At 44.4% G+C, this 26,130-nt stretch overlaps 1 protein-coding gene across 4 annotated transcripts; it reads right to left on the reverse strand.

Annotated features, from left to right (window-relative positions):
- Nucleotides 1-910: 910 nt before the first annotated feature.
- Nucleotides 911-25,810, reverse strand: LOC108918404 (sodium-coupled neutral amino acid transporter 3-like). 4 transcript variants are annotated; one of them, XM_018725560.2, is made up of 17 exons: nt 25,726-25,810; nt 24,090-24,264; nt 11,903-12,078; nt 10,768-10,846; nt 9,971-10,089; nt 8,004-8,077; nt 7,671-7,763; nt 7,289-7,370; nt 6,035-6,117; nt 5,400-5,458; nt 4,795-4,914; nt 4,417-4,496; nt 3,834-3,934; nt 3,453-3,577; nt 2,227-2,371; nt 1,927-2,030; nt 911-1,815 (listed from the first exon to the last, which is right to left on the reverse strand). In XM_018725560.2, exons 3-17 carry the CDS (start codon nt 11,980-11,982, stop codon nt 1,711-1,713), a joined length of 1,449 nt encoding a protein of 482 aa, XP_018581076.1. In that variant the 5' UTR covers nt 11,983-12,078; nt 24,090-24,264; nt 25,726-25,810; the 3' UTR covers nt 911-1,710. The 4 variants fall into 4 exon arrangements, with proteins under 4 accessions (XP_018581076.1, XP_018581078.1, XP_018581075.1 ...); XM_018725562.2 differs by lacking the exon at nt 25,726-25,810 and having other exon boundaries at nt 9,971-10,086; nt 24,090-24,380; XM_018725559.2 differs by lacking the exon at nt 25,726-25,810 and having other exon boundaries at nt 24,090-24,378.
- Between the last annotated feature and the right edge of the window lie 320 nt (nt 25,811-26,130).

Genomic DNA, 26,130 nt, shown 5'->3' on the forward strand with positions numbered 1-26,130 from the left:
TCCTTTTACATTCCTTGCTTTTAATTGCAGTGAATTTATTATCCATTGGGATAAACTGAGCTCTGCATGCTGTTTCTCTTTCCTTCCGCAGCAGAGAATGTACAGGTTGGGTGCAGCAAAAGTCTGGAATAAAGCCCTATATGTACAGTCGCCCAAACTGTTATTATGATAAAAGAAAGTGTTACGTAGATGTGAATGGAAATAAATGGAAAATGCAAACACGTTTTCACTGTTGTAACATTAGCTTCGCTCTTCTTGTCTCAAGAACGAAACTATGGTTGGTCTACACCTATAAATGTCCCTGGATCTCTGATGTCTGATTGTCTGTACTTTTTGTTTGGACAAGGACTCACGTTCCTCAGGAAAACCAAAGGAAGCACATTATTTGGGCTTGGAGAAAACAGCAAGGCAATTACATGGCTCTTATTAAAGGGTGTTTGTAAAGACACGCTGAAAAAACACGTGGAAAGACCTTCGACAGGAACAAGAGAATGACATCTTCCAGCCAGCAGCGACTGAGAAACGGCTGAGGATCATCTCTGGTTCTCAAGGACCACAAGGTAGGTCAGTTTGGATTTTCCAACACAAAGCCCAGATATAAAAACGCAGGTAATGTCGACATTAGACAGAACTTTCCTTTCAAAATGTAACCCGTAGTTGACGCTAATGATTAACTTATACTGTAAAGAATGCTACTTTTCTCTTTTGAGGTTTATGACCTGTAATCAAGAATGTAATCAGATTGCATATTTGGTTTGAATCATATAAATACAGGTGAAATGAATATTTCAAGTTACAGGATAAAATATAAATATTTAATTTAAAAATATTGTACTCACATTTTTGCTCTTCTAGAATGACTACAAAAATAATCTCCAGCAAGAGTCATCGCTTTGGGTTTTTTTAAAGATTATAAATAAAAAAAATTATTTTATGAGAGCTCAAATAATGTGAACAGAAGGGCAATAAATTGGCCTAGATTTGGCCATTGCTTTGGCTCTAATTCTTGAGCTGGTCACTCAATGTTACAAACACCGAGCAACCAACTCATCCGTGTAACTAGTTCAACAAAAAAAAAAAAAAAAAAAAACGTTATGAGCTGACAGAACATTTTGAGGGTAATTCCTATCGGGCTCTGAGAGCCAACGAGGAAATTCCTATCCCTCACATAAAAACTACTACTGACAAATGGACATTGGCAATGGGGAAGGTAGGAAAATGGAAAGGTATTGAGCCAACTGGGCATATTTACAGTGGATCACTTCTAGGAAATAAACCCTTTGAATTGATTGCACTACAGGGCTATTTCACATTCGATTATTTCCTTTCGCGCCACAAAACTTGCGATGTCACAGATGGCGCTCAGTCTTTGGATATTTCTCCATTGATTGTTTTTGTGGTCCTTCAAAGCCACGTTCCAACAAGCCAGTATGCGTTCAGGTCATCCGTGTAGAACTGTTTCCGAGGACTCGTGACCTCAACAAGACTGCAACTCCACCGTGTCTCTATAATGAGACGTTCGTGGTCGTGTTGCTTTGGTAACAGAGCCGTGATAAAACAGCCCATCGCAGTGGGGGAACATCAGATGGTGGGCGGCATTCGGAGTTAGTCATTCTCTACATTGACTGGAGGGGTGTATGGTGGGCCGGGTTGGAATAAGGAAGCTGTCTGTTGTGTTTGGCATTTGTGTCCTTGGCCGGCGGCGGTGTGTCAGTGCCCACCCCTATTGTGGCTTTCTCCACTTGCCCAGTCGATAAAGATGAAGGTCAGGCTCATCACCATGAAGAGGAACCCCAGGGCTGCAAAACAAGCAGCCTGAAAATGCAAAGTGGAAATGAAAAGAGACAAAGTGATGAAGGCATCCGAGTATGATCCTATACGCATTGGCAGTGCCAGAGGTGCCGCTCAACCTGGGAAATCAAGTACCTGAATCTTCGGTCGCGAATTCATTGGTTCCTTGTCATTGGGGACGATACGGAGGTAGAATATTCCTGGCAGGATGAAGATCAGACTGGGTGCAGACGTGGCCCCTGGGAAGGTAACAGAAGACCGCTTGGTTATTAGAAGGATTCTTCCAGAGTTTCACAGTGTGAATACAAGGCCTCCAGGCCTTGATCACCTGTAAAGAAGGAAAATGTGAATCACTGTGTAAATTCCCGTGTTCTCCTAAAACTCCTAGGACACGTCACCCGTCTACGTCCGGTAGGTTATACGTCCGAGAATCACCTATGAGGCCAAAGATGTCTCTGATGTTGGGCACGTAAATGACCAGCAGGTTGACGAGGAACAGGAAGCAGACCGCGATTCCGATGTGTCGCGCCCAGTGGAACGGCTTCTCGGGGCACAGCAGCTGCTGCACGGCTCTTCGGATCTGAGGGCGCAAAGGAATCGGCAGGTCGTCATTCGGTTTGCCGAATAAACAAAGCCTAATCTTTGACTCGGTAGATACAGTGTAGCTCTGGTTGTCCGGTGAAATAGCAAACACTGTCCCTCTGTGAATATATCTAGTTATACAAGTCCTTATGTACCAAAGGTGACGTTTTACTAATGCTGGAAATATGGACTCTTCACCTGAAATTTTAATAACTCCAACTTTCAGACCACAGCTGGCTAGTGATTATACAGGGGTGCTTGAAAGTATGTGTACTCAGTTATTTAATGAGAATCAGTGTTTCTCATGTGACGTAATAGGTGTGTAATGACCAGTTCCATACGCTGATTTACAGAAAATCATGTTGTGTGTAGTAAAAACATGGTAGTAGTGCAGGTGTGAAAATAAGTGAAGCCCAAGTTGCATCGGTTACACCAATTAGGTAAGTAGAATCAGGAGTGTAAAACATAGTCTTTTGTTCATTTTATAAGTTTAAGATTTAACATTCAGATTTAATATATTTATTGTAATATTTTATACAAGAAAAATGATCATCCCTGTAGGGTTCACATACTTTTAAGCACCACGGTATGGTCATTATTTAAAGAAAAGATGTGGAAAACATGTGTTACACAACGCAACAACATTTTTCAAAAGTTCTTAGTTTTGTCAGTTTTCGTGTTCATTACGATTAAAGTTTATTGAATACAAAGACACCACTAGTTCTTCTAGAGCGTCAGTTTCAGTTTGGAAGATTCGAGAAAGCACCAAAACATTCTAGAAAAAGCATCGGATCCTAAGGTACTCGAAATATTCGGTGCTGGGAAGCCGGTGCCCAAATTTGCCAATTTCAAGAATGTGGAATATTTTTAGAAAAACGGACTCAGTACTAAATAATGCCAAAATATGCTTAATCTACCAAAAGTGAATAGGAAAATGCAAAAAAAAAAAAAAAAAAAATCGATGTAATAAAATGTGTAATGTTGGGCACAAATCCACAAAGGCCGCCATGTTGCTGACAGCAATCGCGCACGACAGTGACTCGGACAGAGACGGCTGGAAGTATAACGGGGGGATTTACCGGGAAGAGGACCACTGGGACGGTAAGAGTGACGGCCATGAGGACAGCCAGACGCACGCAGAGAATCACCGTGTCCAGCGGATCCACTTGGATGTAGGTGTGCAGGAGCTCCGCCTCCACGGTGGCTACGCAAACAAAGGACAAGTGTACAGTACGCATGTGCGGCGCGCCAAGTACCTCGCGCCCAAAGCTATTTCGTGTCACCAGCAAGGGGCGGAGTGCATTGACACCTTCGCGCAAACCGTGTTACGTTGAGCGCCACCTACGCATCCTACCGCCAATTATTCCTGTCGACGCCTCATTAGGACGAAGCCTTTCCGGCGTAACCACATGCCGTGTTTGTGTTTTATTACACAACGCAATCACATCCCGCTTCCTTACCGTAGAAGGTGAGGTAGCCGAACACAGCCGTGAGGAAGTACATGACAAACATGGCGACTATGGAGATGTTGGCCACGTTCTGCATGCGCCTTCTGGTGGGTCTGCAGCGGAGGAGGAGAGACAGAGAAGCACGTATGACCGCTGGCCGGGTCCGTCGCGCTTGCGCAAGGAAAAGGAGCGATTGTTAAGGGCGATCAGTGGAAATTTATTGCTACTGTGGACGCGAGTGTTTACATCACTAACCGCGGTATTTTTCATTGGCCAGTATCCACAAGGTCTATATAATTTTTAATAAAATATTTTCTTTTTTCACTACACAGGAGTCTACATTCACTCGTTCTCTGCTTAGCAGGTAGTGTAGTGGTTAGTGCTACTGCCTTGGGACCCAAAGGTTGCAGGTTCAAATCCCCCTTCCAGCTGTGGTGTCCTTAACTAAAGCACTTACTCTCAGATGATCCAGTAAAATTACCCAGCTGTATAAATAGGTGAGTTACTGTAAAGAGCCCAACGTGGCTTTGGAGAAAAGTGTCAGCTAAACGAATAAAGGTAAAGCAGTCTGAACACCATTTTTTTTCCCACTTACTCTCGAAGTTCCGTGTAGATGGGCAGCACCTCAGGGTGGCACACGAAGGCAAACGCCAGGATGGGAATAGTATAGGCCGCCTGCAAAGCAAACCAAGCGCAGGTGAGGCCGGCGGCATGGCGCGAAGGACACGTTTCTTCCAAGAGCGCTCGTGTTCGGCATCAAACGTACGCCTTTCGTTCCTCGCTTACCGCTAACCAGAAGGCCCGTTCTTGCCGAGAAAGAAAATAGGAGCCGCCGACTTCTCATAAAGGGTCTGACTTACATTTCAAAACGTGACGGTTTTTCTGTTAATTCCTCCGTTACGTGCGCTGGTTCCGCTCGGGCTCCGAAAATTCGAAGCGCATTTAAACTCTTTTAGGCCGCAAAATATCTGACCTCTTGGTTAATGGTGAATAATTTGGCCTCGCAGATGTCCTCCGTTGTGCTGTTATCGGAGTGATTCGTGAAGATCTCCGTCTCCAAAGGACATGGGATGTTGAACTTTTTATAGATCACCTGTGAAAGAAGCGGAGAAGAAGAAAACAGGATCACGTCGGTGCGCTTCCTTTAAGAAGAGACAAAAGTTCACGTTGATGTAAGTAAAAAAACACACCCTATTTCCTACGATCCATATTATGGGCTACGACATGTGATGGGAGACACAACAAAGAGACACGGGGTTCCATGTGATCATGCTGCCCGCCTCTGTCCTCCCGTTTCTGGCCTCGGTATATTGGGGTCTCGGTGTTTCTTTCAGGGTGGGTCTGGGGTTCGAATCGCGCTTGGGGTGCCTTGCAATGGACTGGCGTCCCATCCTGGGCGTATCCCCTCCCCCTCCAGCCTTACGCCCCGTGTTTCCGGGTTAGGCTCCGGTTCACCGCGACCCCGCTCGGGACAAGCGGTCTCAGTCAGTGCGTGTGTGTGTGTGTGTTTCTTCCAGTTTTGCAGGAAATACATGCAGTAAATGGTTCTCTCAGTTTCCCCTTCGCAGGCTCACGTACCGAGATGAGAAAGAACATCATGCAGGACAGGGAGAAACCACTGGTGTACCCCAGGTACCCTGCAAGGATAAAACCACATTTACATTTAAAACAAAGTACAAGCTCCGCACTCCTTACCGCACCGCTGCGTTGTTTCAAAGTTCTAAAGGTTATACCTCCAGAACTTATCTGAAAGAAAAAACTTGTTGCATATATTAGTTTTTCATATATATTTCATATTTACATATAAGTGCATATATAAACATATAACGTACATTTATTTAATTTAATATATTAATTTATATTAATATATTGTTATTATATTATATTATTAATAATATTTATATTAATTTAATATATAAATAATTCATTGGGTTGGAGGACTTAAAAAGCCATGAGTAAATTCACAGCGAAATAAAAATCGATAGTGCATTTTTTTCATGCCAGCTCAAACATAATAATACCCCACGCTGACGTCACCTTAATTGTTCAAATCAGCGTGCGTAAAGACAATTACGCGAAGAATGGCCACAGAGCACCGATGGAGGACGGAGAACACGGCCAGAGAACGGAAAGCGACTTGTGCGTGAATCCTCCACCTGATTTTAGCCATCTGGGTTTTATTTTAGAGAATCTGGAAAGAGCGATGAACATACCCAGGTGACGCATCACTGCAAGAGGCAAGATGAAAACTATGCTGACGATGATGATTAGGTAATCCCCTTGTAAATACCATTGCCTGGGGAAATAAACAGGGGCCGGTCACACACTGAGGACACACGTGTCGATATTCTCCTAAGCAGTAAGAAGGCTGCCAGGTAAAATTGTAATAATAAGGTATCGTGTATGGTGTAAATGTTCATGCACCATAACTTTATGATCACGTCCAGATAAGCCTTTACACAGCCGCTACTCCTGTATTGTACGTAAATGTTTGTGTATCTCAAAAAAAAAGAAAAAAATTGTCGGAAGGTGATCAGGAAGCATCTGTTCCGAGTTTTATGCAGCTACTCGTGTCATGAACGTCGGTGCGGAAAGAAAGTAACTGTACTTAAGAGTCACACGTCTGCAGCTATGTCTCTTTCTCCTAATGTAATGAACACAGTGTATTTTCTATGAGATGTACGTCGCTTTGGAGAAAAGCCTCTGCTAAATGAATGCATGTAAATGTAAATGTAGTAGTGTTGAAGACACCCCGTTAACAGGTTAGTCGTGGCATGGTGGCACAGCAAGTAGCGCTGCTGTCTCACAGCGCCTAGATGGTGCAGGAGGACATGGGTTTGATCCCCACTTGGTTTGTGTGGAGTTTGCATGTTCTCCCCCTGTCTGTGTGGGTTTCCTCTGGGTGCTCTGGTTTCCTCCCACACTCAAAAGACATGCTGTTCAGGTTCACCCATAGTGTGTGAGTGACAGAGAGAGTGTGTCATCCACTGATGTATGGATGAGTGACCCAGTGTAAGTAGTGCATCTAGCAGTGTAAGTCACCGCAGTGAATAAGGCGTGTGGGCTCATAACACTACATAGAGTTCATGGAAGTCACTTTGGAGAAAAGTGTCTGCTAAATTAATGTAAATGTAAAATCCCATGAGAAAGATAGTCATTCTCAACATCCTGAGTGAAAAAGAATTACATAAAAAGGGGAAATGGTGCAGTTTTTTTTTTTTTTAAAGAAAGCATCTGTTGAAGAGCCTACGACACAAAATCACCAGAATGGGAGTCGAGGTTGTTCGGCGGACTCAGTTGCTCACTTATTCAAGCAATTAAAACACAAAAGTTACAGTTAAATGTGTAAGATGTGGGGATCTGTCACGACCAGCTCTGCTCCGGCGTTCCTCCCCGCTTTGTCCGCAGCGCTCTGCGTTGCTCGCACGTGTACGGTCGACGACGGCGCTCCGCGTTCCGACACTCACCCAGATTTGGACGACAGGCCCAGAAAGGCCTGAATGACCAGGGGCAGTTCAGACTTTACGATGAAGAGGTAGCTGGACATGGCTTGGAACAGAAAAAAGAAAAAAAAAAAGATCTCAAATGAGCTACATCGTCCTGCCGGGGGACCGAAAATCACAAGTGGGCGAGACTTTCTGTCCGCAAGTACGGGAAAATCCCAGAGTGGCGAGCTTTCGTGGTTTCCAAAGTGGGACGTTGACATTTCCGTGCACCTCCCACACGTGGGTCTATACGGTCTCACGCGGGCAATCGTCACAGCTGTCATTTTTCCCACCGGTACCCCCTAGATCTGCGCCGCGCCGACGTGGCACTTCCGCCCGCTCGGCGCCGACGGGTCCGACTTACTTCCGATGTTGTGTATGGTGATGATGCAAGCCGCCGCCACTTTTCCTGGGTGGCCAAATGCCCGGTAGCCCAGCTGCTCGTACGCACGTATTCCTGCACGAAGGAGAAGCACAGGCTGCAGAAGAGATCCTTAGGCACCGTTCGTTCCCGCTAACCAGCCAAGCGGTCTATTTCCTGATGGCAGCAATTGTTCATCCACGAGGCACGAAGCGGAGAGACCGGGCGGTTATCTGTGCCGCACTTATTAACCGCAGCCTGGCGGAACAACGAATGCGTTTTGTCCGGGCAGCCGGGGCCCGTGCTGCAATGTGTGTCATCATACGACCCGCTTACCCACGACTCCGGCGCTTTTCAGCAGAAGGTGAATGGAGTAGCTGGACAGAACAGCAATACACGTCAGCAGGACTCTGCAAAAAGACACACGCAGGTGTTTGTCATGGTGCTTTTTTTTTTATGTTCTCTGCGTTTCGCGCAATGCAATACTACGGTCTCCGTGTCGGTATCGGTCTTTCCCCGAGTCGCAGCTCCGCAGGAAATTCTGTGCGACTCGTTTATTTGCTTTGGCCTAGCAGGACGTGCTTTGTTTCCCGGTGTCGATGTACGAGCATACGCTGCTGTGGACTGCTGTCTCATCCAGGGTTTACCCTACCCTAACCCTAACCCTACTCAGCCTTATGCTCTGTGGCTCTGCAGTAGGCTCCGGACCACCGCGACCCTGACTTGGACATGTGGTTAAGGACAGCGAGCGAGCGAGCGAGCGACGTAAGAGCAGTACGATGTTGCGTCACTCGAACGTACAAACCGACATAGTACTGACTGAGAAAGAGACCGGACCCCACCAGCTTCTCTGTTACTCCCAGCATTCCATTATTCACTTCATCGATGCTTTTCCAAAAAGTCTTACTCCGTTCAGTTTGTGTATTTATCTATTTACAGTTGTTCACCCATCCGTACAGCTGGGTAGCTTTTACTGAAGCAAGACTGGGTAGGGACCTTACTGCCGTAGAAAGAAGGAAGCGAAGCCACATCCTTTAAGTTGAAGGCGACGGCTCTCACCACCACGCTATTTGCTCCCCGCAACCCTACACCCTCCTGTCTGTGACATATAGAACCAGGGCTCATGAGTAACGTGGTAATTTTCACTGACGTCAACCCCGGGAGAAAGTAGAGGGCCAGCTGGTAGTGAAGCGGTTAACGCTGCCGCCTTTAGACCCGAAGGTTGCAGTTTCAGATCCCCCCTCCAGCTGTAGTATGTGCCCTAAATTACCCCAGTAAAATTGCCCTGCAATACAGATGGGCAAATGATTGTAGGTAATTTGACACTGCAAGTATCTTTAGAGAAAAGCAAGTGTAAGTAACCGTACTCTGCCTTCCTCTGTGTGAACTTTGTCTCACATAAATCTGCGTGGCGCTCTTGTCATACCATATTATTACACCATAAGACAAGCAGCTCCAGCTTCTGTGCTTCAGGCTCCCGTCCAGCCTTTGTGAGGGAAACCAAGAGAAGGGCGGTGCAGGGGAGGAAGAGGGCTGGCGGAAGAAAACGGAACCGCAGGCCTTCTCACGCAGCCTCTCCGGTATAGGTGTTCTCTAAGATCACAACCCCAACAAGTCACACTGCCTGCACGCACTCTGCACATAAGTGTTGAAGGAAGTAGCGTTGACTGGGCCATGGGTTACGGTGGATTGCATGTTGAGCGCGTGATGGAAATAAGCAAATTACCGGAAAAGGTTAAGATATGATGAGCGCCGCTCATGGTACTGAGAGGGTTAGGGTTGGGGTAAGGGAACACCTTAATATTATGCTCGTCGGTCATCTAGACATGTACGAATTCACCCGTACTCTGTATTCGCAGAAGATTCTTATACATGTCAGCCACTGTAATGCACTCACTCGCTATTGATAACTTATGGCAGGGTTGTGGTGCTCCGGGAATGTCTGGGATGCTTAGTGTGATGCAGGGTAAACTCTGAATGGGGTGCAGTCCATCACAAGGATCTTTTCCCTGTTCTTTTCCATCATACTTAACCTATTCATCGTCGACCGAATCTTAAATATCGAAATTTTACATAGTATCATTTCCGGTAAACTTTATATCCGCACCGTATCTGAGATTTTTGAAACGGTAAACCTTAGAATTTATTCAGCTTAATGTACTCGTCCAGAAACAAATCGTCACAACAGGGGACGAAACAACTTTCATACAGCTCGTTAATTGTTTAAAAGTAGCTCTGGAACGCGTTCGCGTTACGTCCCATGTTTATTGTCGTCTGCAGCGTTAAGAGCAGCGATTACTCACGTGAAAAGGATGATGCCGGTGTTTGACATGGCGTACGCCAGCCCTAGAATTCCGCTTCCCATGATGGCATTGCTGAGGTTGAACACAGACATACCGAAGGACGTTTTTCCCTCAGCCTGCTTTGGGATGAAAAAAATATTCGAAAATTAATTAGCCTACAGTGAAGACTTTTTTTTCTGTTTCAAATAATACCCGACCATCTTTTTCCGGAAATTGCTAAAAGGGCCGTGGTGACACATAGCGGGTGCTGAAGTCACCTCCAAGGTCACCTCCGTCGATGTGAACCTCTCTTGTTCCGACCGCAAACTCATGAAAAAGAGGCTTCTGGTTCAAAAGCAAAGACCGAAACATCACTGTTTATACCGAGAGGCGCCGGTCAGAGAATTTAGATGAAATTTTTCTGCTGAGTTGAATCGTATGAAAATGTAGTATGTGTGTTAAGCAGGAGTGCCCTGCTCTAGATCACATTTTAGAGGATGATAGGCTCCTCTATTTCTCGTTGTTATGTTAAAGCGTAAAGGCATGGCGATGTATCGCAGGACATCGACATACTAAGGGAGAAGATGGGAGAACTTCCTTCGGATGACAGCTCTACCCAACGAGCCGCCCTTCGACCCGTGGCAGCAGTTATAACACCGCTAAAGATACTGAACACGGGGAAATGTGCTGCAGTATCCAGTCTTCTGGAAGAACCTGAAGGCTTTTTCTTCGAGGTTGGTGACCTGACTTAGGAGTTTTTTCGCCGTAGTGCACAAACCCATTTAATAGAGGCCAACGCTGAAACAAACTATACTCACATCTGTGAAGGCATTCTGCTTCTGCCCTTCGCTCTTGTGAGGCAGGAACTCCTCGCGTTCTTCCTCAGCGCCTTCACGTCTTTCAGGTTCGGGGAGAAAAGTTATTTCAGCTATTTATTCGGTAAGCCGGCACTTTTCTCCGAACTGCAACGACTTAGGATAATCGCCCCGATCGACGTGCGACAGACGGAGCCGCGATACAAACCCGTGACCTTCGGATCTAAAGGCAGCCGCTCTACCCGCTGCTCTGATTTTTAATCACTCCATAAATACATTGTCATTCATATATCTGCACAGGTTCACTTGCACTTGTGTTTTCACCATTAGTGATGGTAACGAAACTTTGAGCCAACAAATCAAAATTTCTCACTGTGACGTTTGAATGCATAATCTGTCATTATACAAAGAAATCAGGCAATGTGATAACAACAATTTGTCCTCTGTGCAAATACAAAGGAGAACAACTATAAATGAGCAAAGTCAACTTTATTGTCACTTCCAAAATATGTTTAGAACAACATCGGAGTGAAATATCGTTTCTCCTGGAGCACGGTGTGACATAGAGGACAACAATTACAACATATTCTCTTACTACTACGGTACAGTTCACTATAGCTGACTACTAAACTAATAACACTATGGAGTAAGAACAAAGTGCAATGGTGAGTTCGGTACAATAAATAGAAACATAAACAGATTTAAAAGTGGCAACGCAAAAAGAGTCGGTTTTTGAGCAATTATTACTCCAGAAGGAGGGTTAATTTGACCTAATGGAGGTCGATGTGGAAAGAGCAGCAGGATTCTGGTATGTAACTGGTGGTTAAGGGTGGTGCAGACAGTTCAGGATCCTGATAGGTTGAGGGAAAAAGCTGTTGCATGATACTATGTAATCGGAGAGGAAATTGTATAAAATGTCTTTAACGAGCAATATTTTTGTGTGCTTGAAGGGCCGTATTATAATGCAGTTCGCTGCCCCCGAGAGTGGCTTGGCATCTGTTTATAGCAGCACTTGGTACCACAGAGATCAGCTGAGGATGCTTTAAGCGTTTTGCCACATCTGTCCAGTGTTGTGCTCAGGTGGACAAAATCTGAAGTGCAGTATGACCAACGCGTGAATATTTTGGAGGGAACTCACTCATCTTCCAGATTGATCTTCTCTGGGCTGAGGTCCTCTGAGTTGTAATGGTTACCATTTGGAAGCTTTTCCATTTCCATGTTTGAAACCGGGGGGGAATGAATATTCTGGAATAACTTCTTAGTTCAAGTAAATCAGTCTTGAAGGGTGATTGGATGTTTTCAAGAATGGTTGGCCTGGATAAAGAGAAAACAAGGGGAGAAAGAGGTAGACTAGTTCTGTCTGGCATACTGGTATCAAGAAAATCAGGATTCCATACTATATAATTCCAAACTACATTGCTCACGAGCAATAATACAATCCTTGCAGCCATTTATCAAACTAATTTCTTTCTTTTTTAAACAGAATTACTTACTCTTTAAAACACCAATACACTTCCTGGCTCCCCTATGCATTCACCCTTAGGAAGTTGAATACGATTATTAGCACAGTGTTGTACATTGAAGAGACCTCCTTAAATGAGATCCCTGTAAAGACTTTAGATTAACATGAGATGCAGAAATTGGGCCCTGTTATTATATTATATAATATTAAATATACTTGAGATAGGCTAACATGGGAGTTCATTAAAGGGTTGACGTCATCTCAAAAGGGCGCCACCATGGTTGAAACTCTTATTACAATAGGTGTGGAGTTTGCCCTCTGGCTGTTTCTCACAGTGTGACAATCTCATCCTTATTCAGAACTTTTTTCCACGAACGCTAGTATGAGTCAGCAAAAAGTCGAAAATATCTAACGTAGAATGACATCTTGGAGCTTCTAGAAGTCTTCATAAAAGAAATTTCAGTCTTTGCCTCTACAGGACCGTAGACTCACTAGTTTTACAACAATAGAGAAGAAAAAGTTTCTCCACAACAGACATATAAATATACACAGTTACTATAGGATAATTCTCCCTCATGACAAGATACTGACGATCATTTATCTTATAGATAAATAATTATCTATAAGACTATAAGAAGGTTATTTCTAGACCTGAGAAAGTGTCCCAGCGTTTGCAACTGGTCAGTTCCTGAGCCCTAGGCTGCATATTGGTGTAATAAAAAAAACATTTATTGTCATAAGAAGAGTGTTATTGATTGCATGTCCTCATTTAGCTCATTTAATATTGATGGTCAAGTATTCCACAGATTCCACTGGTGTTATTCTGAATCTCCCAGACTCATACTGCTCCTTTAGGGCTCATAATCCCAAAGCGATCATAGAGGAATTAAACTCGGCTTCCACGTTCGGAGTTAAGTGCCGAACACCCTCCCTCTACCGCCAGGTCTAAAGCTCTTCCACAGGCCTCTGGCACACACACATACACACACAGAACAAATACGAAATCAGTCACATGTGTCTAATCAGCCTTGGCCTTAAAGTGTAAAGCCGGATTGCGAACCGGGCAGCTGGGAAACGGTGTCTGATCACATGTCCTTCTGTTAAATACTCTTCCCACATCTCCTTCTGTCTCAGTCTATTCCCGCTTTCACTGTCCCTCGAAATGTGCCACAGTGTACCATGTTTTTATACAGTCATTTTAGTTTCTTCCACCATCACAAACTTTCCTCCCTTCTGGAAATCTGGAACTTTTCACGACTGCTTAGACATTCTCGCTTTTATTTCACGAACAGAACTTCTGTAATGCAAGGGAGACAGCTGCAGAACACGGAATAAAAAAGAAACACTCATTTTTCCCCAATTAATGAGTATTTGCAAGAAGTAAATTAGCTGTAATTACACTTCTGGTCTTGTAGGGGGTGAAATTGTCACAGTTTTCCAGTTAATTTAAGCCAAAATGTATTTACTCAGAAAAAGATAATCAGACTGGTTAAACAAGAAAAAAAAACTTCTATTTTTGGCAGTGCTACAATGTTCCAATGTGGGAGATTACTTTTTTGGAGCTGATAATGAAGCTATTTGCTTTATAATTGTTTTTAGCTTTGGAAGGTGACTTTGGCAGAGAAGTTTTCCTATCGGTATAGCGTGTGTTTCTATATACCGCATCCCTTTGTGGTGTAAGAGATGAGTTTTACACCGCTGCTTCTGTTTGCAGTATTTCTGAGATAACTTTCTGCCGAAGCCCTGTTAACCGCTCAGGTACGGGGGGAGTAGAGCGGGAGGTGGCGGCGGGGCAGATGTATGCGGACACGCGGTCCGCCGTCTCGGACGGACGCTCCTGGACATGTACCGTTCGCCGAGAAGACCGGTGAGAGGCGTTTCCGACGGTCGACGATGTCACCCCCGCGCTCCGTCGGCGTGGATTACGCCTCTCGCCTTGACGACCGGCAGAAACGGACATCGGCATCCGCACGCTAAATTTTCACGAAGCGCAAACGTGACCTCGCGGGGTCACCTCTTTCAAAGCGAGCATCTCTTCCGATGCGACCACAGGCTCATGACCAAGATCCTTCCGGATCACGAGTAAAGGCTGAAAAACACATCTCTGAAAACCACCGGTCACAGAATTAGGATCAAATTTTAATGCTGAGTTCACATTTATCTGATGTTTTTCTCCAAAGCAACTTACACTGTTGAGGTTACACTTACTTACCCATTTATACAGCTGGCTAATTTTTTTTAAGTAGAACAAGTTAGGGTAAGTCCTTGCCCAAAGGCATTACAGCCAGCAATGAGGCTCGAACCTGCAACCTTTGGGTCCAAAGGCAGTTGCTCTAACCACTACGCTACCAGCCATCCCCAAGCTTAATTTTGTGAACGTGTAGTAGGTGTGTTAACAGAAGTGTACCCTAATCTAGATCACATTTTACAAGATTATATTTAGACTGCTATTTGCTTATGTTATTTTGCCATGTCAATTACGAGATGAAGCACGAACAGTACAATTTTCCTAGGAGGAGGGAGCTGTAGGAGGTAGTAAGCTGGGAACAGGACAGGCGCTGGAAATAATTATCATTGCAGGTTTATATTTATATTTCAGAAACGTTGGTATTTTAAAAATTAGTTTACTTAAAATACATTAGCAGGGATGAGGATTACAACAGGACAGTTCCAGGTGCCTGGTTTGCAGAAGAGGAGTTTGCTGCTGAAGTTCAGCTGCTCACGATTGTTGTTTGAACAGAAAGAGGCAGATGCTCTCACCGTGGTGGCCAAGTATTGTGTTACGGCAGCTGATAACAACATGAAAATAAGAAACATGACATCCATGTGATCATGAAGCCCGGAATTAGACGGAGAGCTTTAAAGTGCGCCAGGTGCTGGGCTGAAGAGGTCCAGACTCACCTTGAACCAGTCAGGCACCTACTGGGTCATACAGCAGCCTGAGCCATATGCCACTGTGTCAGTGAGTCAGTCCTCTGATCTGATTAAGGATATTATTTGCAAGGACACATGCAGGAAAACACACGACGATGATGATGATGATGATGGACAGACACGCAAATAAATGTGTTTTAAGAATAAGCCACAGGGCTGAAATAAATACAGTATCATTCGTTTTCTGCCATCCTCCTATTAAAAGGCATCTTCCTAGTTTATAATTCTGTAAAAGACATATTTGGGTGAGTTGTCCTTGTTTAAAAAAAAAAAAAAAATCACTCGATAATATCTACCTTATCCCTTTGTATTTCACAATGTCAACGTTCAATCCCGAAATATTGCAACGCCTAAATTTACAGGACATGCTCGATAAAACACTTGCATTAATGTGCTTTAATCAACATTGGGCTTATTATTCCAGAGGTTCCAGTGAAATGACAAATTCGGGTTAGGGTTTTATAACGTTACCCAGAAAAGGACTGCATTACAGTACTGTAAGATACTGCATTTAGGAGTGCTAGGGAAAGTAGTTCGGAAATACCACGATCTCACTCTAGTACGTGATTTCAAGGCCATTCATCTTAACCGCCTTCTACAAGTATGAGGTTCTGCAGTACAAATGCTTATTCGTGTTTTGCAGGATCCCATATTAACATTGCAGACTTGCAGCTGATCTTGTACTAAACTGTCTTTTTAATTAATTTTGTCTTTTTATATGCGACAGCAAAATCTGAACTTGAAACGACTTGAAAGAAAATAAGAAACCGACCGTTTGCTTATAGCTCGGACCATTTGTTTCCCGCTAATTATAGAGGTTTATACGGCTAGGATTTCCTTCCATTTAAACACTAGTTATTATATCTCCATAAATACACAGTACGATGGGACCAAAGACCCGAATCTGTTAGATGTTACATACTGGTGGATGATAAAAATAAAGCATGTACCCACTCTACTCGACTTCTTGGTGCTCCGCGAAGGGGGTTTCAAGATATCATTTACGAGTCCAGAGTCAAAGACTCCGAGAAGTGCGTCTAGGAGATTTAGTTTTCGTGTCACCGACTTAAAGAGCTTAGAGAGTTACTATTGTTTTGTCTGAGGCTAGGAGGATTAGAGAACACTCACTCGAAATTATAGCCTAGTACAAATAATTCGTACTGCAACATTTATTGCTAACAAACAATGGAGTTCTGTTATGTTCATAACAATGAAGTTCTATACGTGCATGATGTTTAAGAAACAATGTGTCACACTCGCACCTTGAGTATAAATGATCGTGGAAAAATATTGGATTTTTTGCCGGTTTAGGTCCCTATTGCATATTCTGCCGAGTGATACATTTGTAGAAATGTGAAATACCAGTGTTGACCACAGCAATACCAAATTTATTTATATACTGCAGCATCTACTATGCTGCACAGCAGCGCAGCAACTTGTTCAACTTGCCAGGTTGTTTGGGGATCCAAACAAATACTAGCAGTTGTACTCAGTGGAGTTGTGCACAAGTCCTGGGGGAGGTACATTATGCTTTCTTGGACACTGGGGGACACAGTGTCCCCTTCTTATGTCATATTACTCTATTATATTTAGAGCAGAATCATCCATAGTTCATAGCAGCATAACCTCCGTCATTTCTGGACAGCAATGAATTGTGTTTTTACAATTTTGTTGCTGTTTTTGTTGTTCACTATTTAATAAAATTAATTCTGAGGCTATTTCATGTAAAATAGTTCTTCTTCTGATCGTCAAAAGTCTTCAGACTGCTGGCTTCTGGTAAAACAAGTATAATAATGTTCTCTTACTTGGGTATCGTCTCTGTTTTACCGCTGCAGCAATAATGACGTGGACTTTTAATTTCCATTATGATTGCATTCATTCAGCAGGGAATTAGTGCAGCTGACAAGTATTGCTGCAGTTTATGGTGGGAAACTGTGATTAGAAATATATTACGTCAAGTATCAAAGTTTCAGTCACAATAATATTGCATAGGTGTCAGTGGGCTGGTAAGTGACGCGAAGTAAGTGAAACTGACTTAACGTGTGTCCTGTCTTCGGAAAAAACGGGAAACAACTGCGTTTGTGAGTAAACGGTATTTGCTCTGCTTGGCCTGAGAGGCTCTTTCAATGACTTTTCCATTGCTCTTTATATGAAGGTACACAGAATGGATAACACAAGCAGCTCTTCCAATAAGGAAACCAAGGCCTTCCTTGGATTTGCACCTTTCTGCTCACATCTTTTATTTCATTTTTTTTTTTTAAACATATTAATTACATATAATTACCTATTAATTAAGGGGGCGCGGTGGTGCAGCAGATTTGGCCGGGGCCTGCTCTCTGGTGGGTCCGGGGTTCGAGTCCTGCTCGGGGTGCCTTGCGATGGACTGGCGTCCCGTCCTGGGTGCATCCCCTCCCCCTCCAGCCTTACGGCCTGTGTTGCCGGGTTAGGCTCCGGTTCGCCGCGACCCCGCTCGAGACAAGTGGTTTCAGACAGCGTGTGTGTCTGTACCTATCAATTACATCATTTTTTTCAGATATTAAAAAATGTGCAAAGCTTGTTAGGAAACTATTTAACCATAGTGTCTTCAACTGTCCAGTTACCTAAAGTAAGCACATAGCGCCTTCCAATTAGCGAGATCCGTGCCGTAATCTGTTCAAAGTGGATCTGCTCCTTTTTTTAGTCACCCTCACATCCGTCTAATTAAGTGTGAATCCTTGTAAACTTCTCCGCGGAGTCCATGTGAAATTTACGCGCTGCCTACTAACACATGTGAGCACCGTGCTCGTAAAGCGTCGGACCACGCGCGGCTACTGTAAAAATCCCGAGGCTGGGTTTGCGCTATGGATGGTTGGTCAGTTGTGTACGGAGAGCAAATAATCTCTGTACAGAAGACAATGGAAAGAGTTTTCTATTCACAGCACAAGTTAGTACTGGAGAAGAGTCAAAGTAATAAATGATCACAGCACACCAGCTATGGAGAAATAGCGTGGAGTGAAATTAGTTTGATTTTCGGTGCTCACCGACTGCATGGATTCAGTTATATCCTGTTAGAATAAACTCATCATGTGTTCAAGAACTCGAGACACTGACAATACGGACTATTTTGGCCCACAGCACCAGCAGCCAACAGCATGCAGTACATATGTATATAGAGTAGATGTAGAGTAGATACAGAGAGACAAAGAGAAATATTTATTCCCAGTCTCCAGAGGACTATAATATAGAGTTCTCATTGGGGGGTGGGGAGGACAAAAAAAAATCTGCCTTGCAAACTTTATTTTTCTTCAGTTTGGCAGTTAACATTAAGGCCACATTCGGTTTCCTCGCATAACTATACACCTTACGCGAAAGCTTTCGATAATCAACCTTTCCAGAGTTGCACAAAAGTTTGCTTGGGAAAATGAAGAACTGTTTTTTTTGTCATTCGATTACGGGAAATATGTTTTTACCTTCCAGAGGAGGGTTTTGCTGCAAACGGCACAAATGTTCAGTTCTGCCCCAACGATCGCCGATAGTCAACGTTGAGAAATATTTGCAAATGTCAATCTGCTTTTTTTTGGTGTCCTTCGGATATATTTATTTTATATATTGTAGATATATATATATATTCAGAAATACTTGAAAATGTCAGCTTGCTTTTTTTCAATTGTCCTTTGGACATATTTCTTGTACATATATATCTATATATATTTGGAAATATTTCAAAATGTCAGCTTGCTTTTTTTGGTGTCCTTTGGACATATTTATTGTATATATATTTGGAAATACTTGAAAATGTGAACTTGCTTTTTTTTTTGGCGTTCACACGTTCAAATATTTCTCAAGGTTGATGTAAACGTGAATATGTAAAAAGATAAGTGACATCCCTTTATTTAAACCGTTTCCATGTCACACATGCAAAACCGTCTGACGCAAGACTTCCCCACTATTGGCAACTCCACACCCAGGCCAGGCAGCTGAAACGGGCTCAAGAGGGAAACGGCGAGCACGAGTTCTATACTCCTCCTTGCGAGATCAACTCACCCTTCCTGAACAGAGCTGTGCCTTTTTTCTGGCTTTCTGCCTTCCTTTTCGAGGGGTCGATCCTTCCCGGTTATATCCGCCACCACCCAGCGCACTCGACCTGTGCACATCCAGCTAGCCGACGAGGTTTCTTTCCCTCTAACCTCCTTAGCGCTCATACAAATGCCTTAGAGGAGGAGAGGAACAGATTATGGCATGGGCTGGAGAGCGACAAAGAGAGGGAGGTGCACGCGTGCGGCCGTTTTAACTCTTCGCTCGTCTCCTGTCCCGAGCAAACTTCCCCTATTCCGCTCTCAAGTCTGTTGGAAATTGTCGAAACTCTACGATGTTTTATCCGTGTCGCCCAAACGCTCCTCATCCCATTCCCAAACTGTTTTATCTAGATCAACAACAGTTCCTTGAAGTCTGTTGGGAAATAAAACAAATCAAAACTTTTTTTTTTTTTATCAATGAGGGAAAGTTAAAGGAGAGAATCATGTGAACGAACAGCAGGTAGAAGAGAAGGAACTTTTTCCGCCGTTTTTCCTGCAGACGGGTGCGAGTTTGAGAACAGCCTGGGTGTTGGAGTGTTTGCTGGAAGCCCCAGAGTTGTTAATTAGCTTAAGAGATAAGTTCCTTTTTAAGGCTAACCACACGCGCACGTAACACTGTTTACAGGCCGCCGAGATGTATTTATTGCGCAAGGACAGCTAACAGATGAGCAAAGGGGCAATAAGAAAAGAACAAACCATATTTATTCATTTATGATTAACTAATAGAGGAAAATTGACACTGTGAATGTTATTTACCCTCCACTTCCGTACTAAATTACGAATAACTGGACCTCCGTTCCAAGTGAATCACTGGACGCGTTAAAAATTAGAACCGTTTTTTTCTTGAAATTCCATCTTTTCCCCCTTTTTTTTTTTCCCCTGCCAGTTGTCTTCTAAGAATGCACCTCCGTCCGTGCTGAAATATTATTTCAATCACGGGACAAGGAAATCATTCCGCGACGTTCCGGCATCGCTTATCGGGTTAGAAAGGCGTCGAATTTTATCCCGCGTTTTAAAATGTGAATTTCACACGACGACGTACGTGCGAGACAGCACAGCGGTGCAGCAGGTAGCGCAGCTGCCTCACAGCACCTGCGCTGTTTGAGTCCGAGTGGAGCGAGCATGTTCTCCCCACATCTGCACGAGTTTCCTCCCACGGTACAGAGACATGTGTTTCAGGTTAAACGTTGACCCTACATTGCCGGCAGTGTGTGAATATGTGGCTCCCCTGCAGTAAACTGCTTCCCCGTCCGGGGCAGACTTTAATTACCCTTCCACCACCAGATAAGCCCCATGCTGCCATGGCCCTCAACCCTCACTTGGACAAGCAGTTAAGAGAAGTGCGTGCACATCTGACACACTTCTCCAATGCATCTGGTTCACACATTTATACAGCTGGGTTATTTCACAGGAGCAATGTAGGGTAAGTACCTTGCTCAAGGGTATTACAGCTGGGATTTGAACCTATAACCTTCAGGTCCAAATGCAGCAGAAGCTCTAACCACTACACTACCAGCTGTCCCGGACAAACGCTGTACAGCGTCGTAAAATGGCAGCAAAAATGCAGCCGCTCCGTTGAAGGGGAGCGCAGAGCTACATCAATTGAGCTCCTACCCAGGAGGGTTAGGGTTATCCAAGGGGCGTAGATGTTTTGGACTCGTGCCACCAATAATTTGTGAAATCGCCCCGCTGTCCCTTTGCGCAATAAAACTAATCACTTTTACTCCGCCCGCGTAGCAGCGTGCCTCTCGGCCGCCATTTCGAAGAGCGCACACGCAAGCGCTGAAAAGCATCCAAGCTTACAGTCGTCAGTGTTTGTTTGGTTACGGGGCGTTGTGTTCACGGCGGAGTCTCAGGGTTCCAAGAGGCTGCCGTAACACAGCCGTTAGGCTCGCTCGCTCGCTCCCTCCCTCCGCGTCTGCTTTTTGTCAGAATCCCGTATGGCTTCTGGCGCACCATGCCAAGCCAGGGCCTGGGCCGCAACCCCTTATTGTCTGAGGGGGAGGCGTCGGAGCATGTTGGAGACGTGTCTTTTGGAGTCCCTCTCTCGAGAAATCCTGAACCAAGTCGACACGGGTTCGATGGGAGAGTGTGCGTTAAGCGGCTCATCGCGGCCACTTTCGCTCCGCCGCGTCCTTCCAGCCGCATTCCTCGGAGCTTATTCAGAGGGCGAGAAAAGGCACGTCCAACGGTTCTGGGAGCGATCCTCCCATCCCCTCGCCATCTTAGATGCGCTTACAACAATGTCGTCTGACTGCAAGTTCTGCCCTCATATTCAAGCAGAAGCCACTTCCTTCCCTGCCTGATGATGCAGCTGATCCCCTGCGATCAACACCTTCTAGCAACTCAGGAAACTGAACGACAGGCCAAAACATCAGCCCTCAGTGTGTCTTTTGTTTCATAACACTTCTATTTCTTTAAAAAAAAAAAAAAAAAATCGAATTAAAAAGCAGTGCAGCACAGTGCTCATGTTTTCAAGAGTGGAGAAAAGAAAGGTGAAATTCTGATTTGGAGCTTCCCGATGAACAAAACATCTCTGGATCACACCTTAGTTTTTCTGACTTTCCTTGGATCTCAGCGCGGAGAATTCCTCTCGCCGTTCTCCCCAAAACGTACCCGCGTCCGTCATCCTCGCTTACGTTTTGCTCCAGCTTCCCTCTTACTGCTCTCTTTTACCCACAAGCGTCAGCACATCTGTTGCCATTGTGCGTGTGTGGGTGTGTGTATGTGTGGGTGTGTGTACACATCTCGCCTGCAACTGCAAACAGTCATCAAAACACACACACACCTTGTGTCCTTTAAAGCGTATGTGTACAGTAAATACACATTATATACAGTATATATACAGTATGGACAAAAATGTGCATGCCATTTGTTGGATCATGCAACAGATGCAAGAGAACTTAAATTTGAATAATTAAAAGAAGCAGGTTTGTTTCATTTTCGATGATTACTATTTCTTCCTTCGGCTGATGCATTTCTCCAAAATGACTTACGGTCTTATATTTGTAGAATAAAACACTCAGAATTATTTTCCGACTTGTACAGCTGGGTCATTTTTAAGGGAGGAGTTCAAGGAAAGTACCCGACTCTGGGGTACTGTAACAAGAGCAGGGATTCGAACCCGGGTCCTACAAGATGACGGCCCTAACCAGTTTGCCACCTCCTGCCCTTAAAGGCAACGCATTGAACACAAGACTGACGAGCGCAATGACTCATACGGTGAAAACAATGTCACGTTTGGTGCCGTGGGCATTTTCTAATTGTTTTTCTCTCAACATACAAGAATGTATTAACATTTAATTAATTTAACAGAAAAAAATTGCATAAAAAAATAACATAAAAAATGTTCAGTCATGAATGTAACCCAATGGAGTTAAATTATAATAGATGATGTTTTGTTGTTTCTGGCTTCAATATCAATCTCTACAATATCGTTAAGTATTAAACAGTGTTGTAACCAGCTAGCTTCATAACATACCCAGTTACCAGATATCCCAGCCATCTGACATTATTATAATAATAATAATAATAATAATAATAATAATAATAATAATCATCTTTCCTCAAAAAAAAGTGTAAAGTGCCCTCTTGTGGTGAAACCTGTGGTAGAAAAAGTCATGGTTAAGATGGTTAAGATTCAGTCAGCCTCTCAATACAATATCTTTAATTTCAGTACCAGTTTCTGGTCAGTAAGAGGGCTAACATTATGCGCACATGCAGGAATCCAAACAACGTACAAGGAAAATAAATTAGAGAAAAAAAAAAAAAAATCAGAGAGCTGCACCGCAACCAAGAACGAGCTCTGCCGCTCATATTTGACTTGATCGTCTACAGCTGCTGCAGGCAGCAATCGTGGCCAGAAATTCGACCGCAACTTAGGACCGGCCTTGCATAACACGACTTTGGTGACGGTATCTTTATCAACACGGATTTGTCCTTTTCCCCGAATATCCCATTATATACACCGCAACAGAAATTGCCAAATTTCCCTTAGTCGCACTGCGATGGCGTTTCTGATTTACTTGTATATTTGCATACGTTGCTGTTACCATCAATATTTGCAGCCACGAACAGAGCTTCTGCACGGCTCCAGTAGCACCGGCTACTTTGCAGTTTTCGTCGACTCTCAAGGTATAAATGACGGATCTTCATCCTCGTAAACCTGGCTCGGCCAGATATAATTTGCACGCACACACACACACCCCACGTATCTCTTATCTTACGCAGAATTGCCTTCCTCAGCTCCATGCAGGCGGTATTTTAATGCTTTGTCATACGGCGGCGGTCGGTCCGAGAAGACCGTCTTCGGCGACTTCGTTGAAAAGAGGACGGGACAAACGACATTAACGTGATATTCAGATAAATATACTGTAAGTTACTGCAGGTTTACCTTTAATACCTTTTTTTTTAATTTAAACACTGAACACAAGGTGGTATTTCCATGTATGGCCTAATTCTGATCATGTGGGAATGTCCTTCAAAACGACACGTTCGGTCCCTTTTTTGTCTCTATGATATCAGTGTTTTTCACTTCATCACGAGTACGGTACAGACCCGAGTTGTGCGCTGCATTAGTGGCTTTTACGATAACACACCTGAAGCAAAGACCCAAAAGACGACAACTAGGCTGCCGTCCCAACGCTCTTCGCCAAGGAAGCACAAAAGAGTCACTGTGACCATCAGACACCTCAGCATTTGCCCTCCAGCCAAGCCACACACGGTGGGGAAAACTACCCAAGTGTTTGCAGTTATTTCTTTTTTTTTTTTCCCTCACTCCGCTGAAACCCGACCTTTCAGAGACAGGAAAAGCCGCGTCCCGCTACGACCCACGTGGCAAGTTTCCTGAAAGAAAACGCAGGCCTTCCTCTTACCTCAAGGTTCGAGCCGTTTTCCCGCGTCTTCCAAGCGGCATCCGAGGCGGGCGGCCGGTCCGGCGAGTCTCGTAGACCGTTTGACACGTAGGCGCGTTCAGTAAAGCGAAGAGATCGGGTTTCCGCGCTGGCAGGAAGACGGCGCCGAACGGCTCGCTGCGAGAAAGGCGCGCTCCTAGACGTAGAGAGGGAGAGGAAGGGGCTACTCCAGCATGACACCGCATGACATCACAGCACAACACACCCAAGACACACCCACCAGAAGCAACTTCCCCACAAAGGCTCCCATTCATCTCTCGGCTCCCAGAATGCATCGCACTTTCAGAGCATGTTTGCATAGCCCGAGTGTGCTTGTGGCGACTCGCCTTCTGTGGAAAAATCCAAGTGGTCAAGCGTTTGCCGAGTGGCGTCCCTGCAAAACTCGATCACGATATTGACAAACATCTCATCCTTCAAGTTTCACTCACGCTTTTCTCCAAAGCAGCTTGCAATTATTTACCCGTTCATATACCTGGACAATTTTGGGTTAGTACTTAGTGCAAGGGTACTACAGCTGGAGGCGGGATTCAAACCCATGACCTTTGGCTCCAAACACCGCAGCTCTACCCTGTATACCGTCAGCTGCCCCGAGGATGCAAACACCATTACATTCATTCATTTAACTGAAGCTTTTGTCCAAAGCAACTTACAACCGTAAGCTCCCTACTATTATTTATCCATTTATACAACTGGGTAATTTTACAAGCGTAATTTAGGGTAAGTACCCTGCTCTAGCTGGTACCGGCTGGTGTGTCAGGCAGCCCTAGTAGTACAGGTCAAAGTCACCTTCACAGATTAGGTTGTGTAAAAGGCCCCCCCATAGATATAATACAGAAAAATACGTTTTATTCTAACATTTGACTTAATGTTGAGCTGCATTAAAATGAATTTTAATTTAAAATAAATGAAATATACGTTGTCCTCGCAAAATCGACCGAATGTCGATTGTTGACGGTTCCATCCGAGAAACACGAGCAACATCGATCGTCTCGTAATCGATCGCTGACGATCGCCAACACCAGACATGAGCTGTAAACACTGTAGAAGCCAGTTGAATTAATGCGACTCAACACTCCTTATCTGTGTGGGGACATTTTACTGACCTATTGGCTGGGGGCGTAAACACCAGGCACATCCGGTGAATAAAGAAATTTTCAGAAAGGGGTAAGCAATGGGGGGTGTGGTGGCACAGCGGGCTTGGCCGGGTCCTCCTCTCCGGTGGGTCTGGGGTTCAAGCCCTGCTTGAGGTGCCTTGTGATGAACTGGCATCCCCTCCCCAGCCTCACACCCTGTGTTGCTGGGCTAGGCTCTGGCTCACCATGACCCCACTTGGGACAAGCAGCTTCAGCAAGTGTGTGTTGTGGTAAGAGACAAAAATACTCACATATTCAACAATCCTTAACTCAAACATCGGAAACACAAGGAGCCAGTGCGCAGGTTTTAAGTGCTCTCTTCAAGCTCATGTTACGATCTCACACTCCTATGAACTCACTGCTCTGAAATGAACAGCAGAAGATACTATTTGCACAAAGTGAACTCCATCTGCGTGACTGAAAGACGAACACGGTACGTCACGGTGCGGCGCGACACCACTCACCCACTTATCCTAACGCTGGGGCACGGCAGTCTGGAGTCCTTCCCGGAAACAGCGCTAGGCGAAGCAGAATACACCATGGATGGGACACCGTGAGTCCATCGCAGGGCGGCTACAATCTTTGCACTGTGAAGGAACCCAAAGCATCCAGGTATATCCTTTTCCCAAAGGGAAATCCAAGCATTTCATTAAAAAAAAAGCATGTCTTGCATTAGCTCTTTTCTGAATTCTTCTCAAAATAAATTATAGCTGGTTAATTAACCAAGGTACACAGAAAAATTACAGATGAACGATGAATGTTTAGTCTAACGATGACAAAAGATGACTGATTTTTTTTGTGTGTACGTGCCTAAGCAAACTTGAATTCATCGCAGCATACCGACAACATCGCTTTCTGGGCTTTTGATG

Source organism: Scleropages formosus, chromosome 22 (assembly GCF_900964775.1).
Source record: "Scleropages formosus chromosome 22, fSclFor1.1, whole genome shotgun sequence".
In the NCBI taxonomy this organism is placed as follows: domain Eukaryota; kingdom Metazoa; phylum Chordata; class Actinopteri; order Osteoglossiformes; family Osteoglossidae; genus Scleropages; species Scleropages formosus.

Bases quoted from the DNA above. Each gene is read 5' to 3' on its own strand.
- LOC108918404 (XM_018725560.2), bottom strand. From the start codon at position 11,982: ATGGAAATGGAAAAGCTTCCAAATGGTAACCATTACAACTCAGAGGAC. The intron at 4,915-5,399 runs GTACGTGAGCCT...CTTCTTTCACAG, and splicing joins TGATGTTCTTTCTCATCTCG to GTGATCTATAAAAAGTTCAA. The intron at 3,935-4,416 runs GTAAGTGGGAAA...CCTCCGCTGCAG, and splicing joins ATCTACACGGAACTTCGAGA to ACCCACCAGAAGGCGCATGC.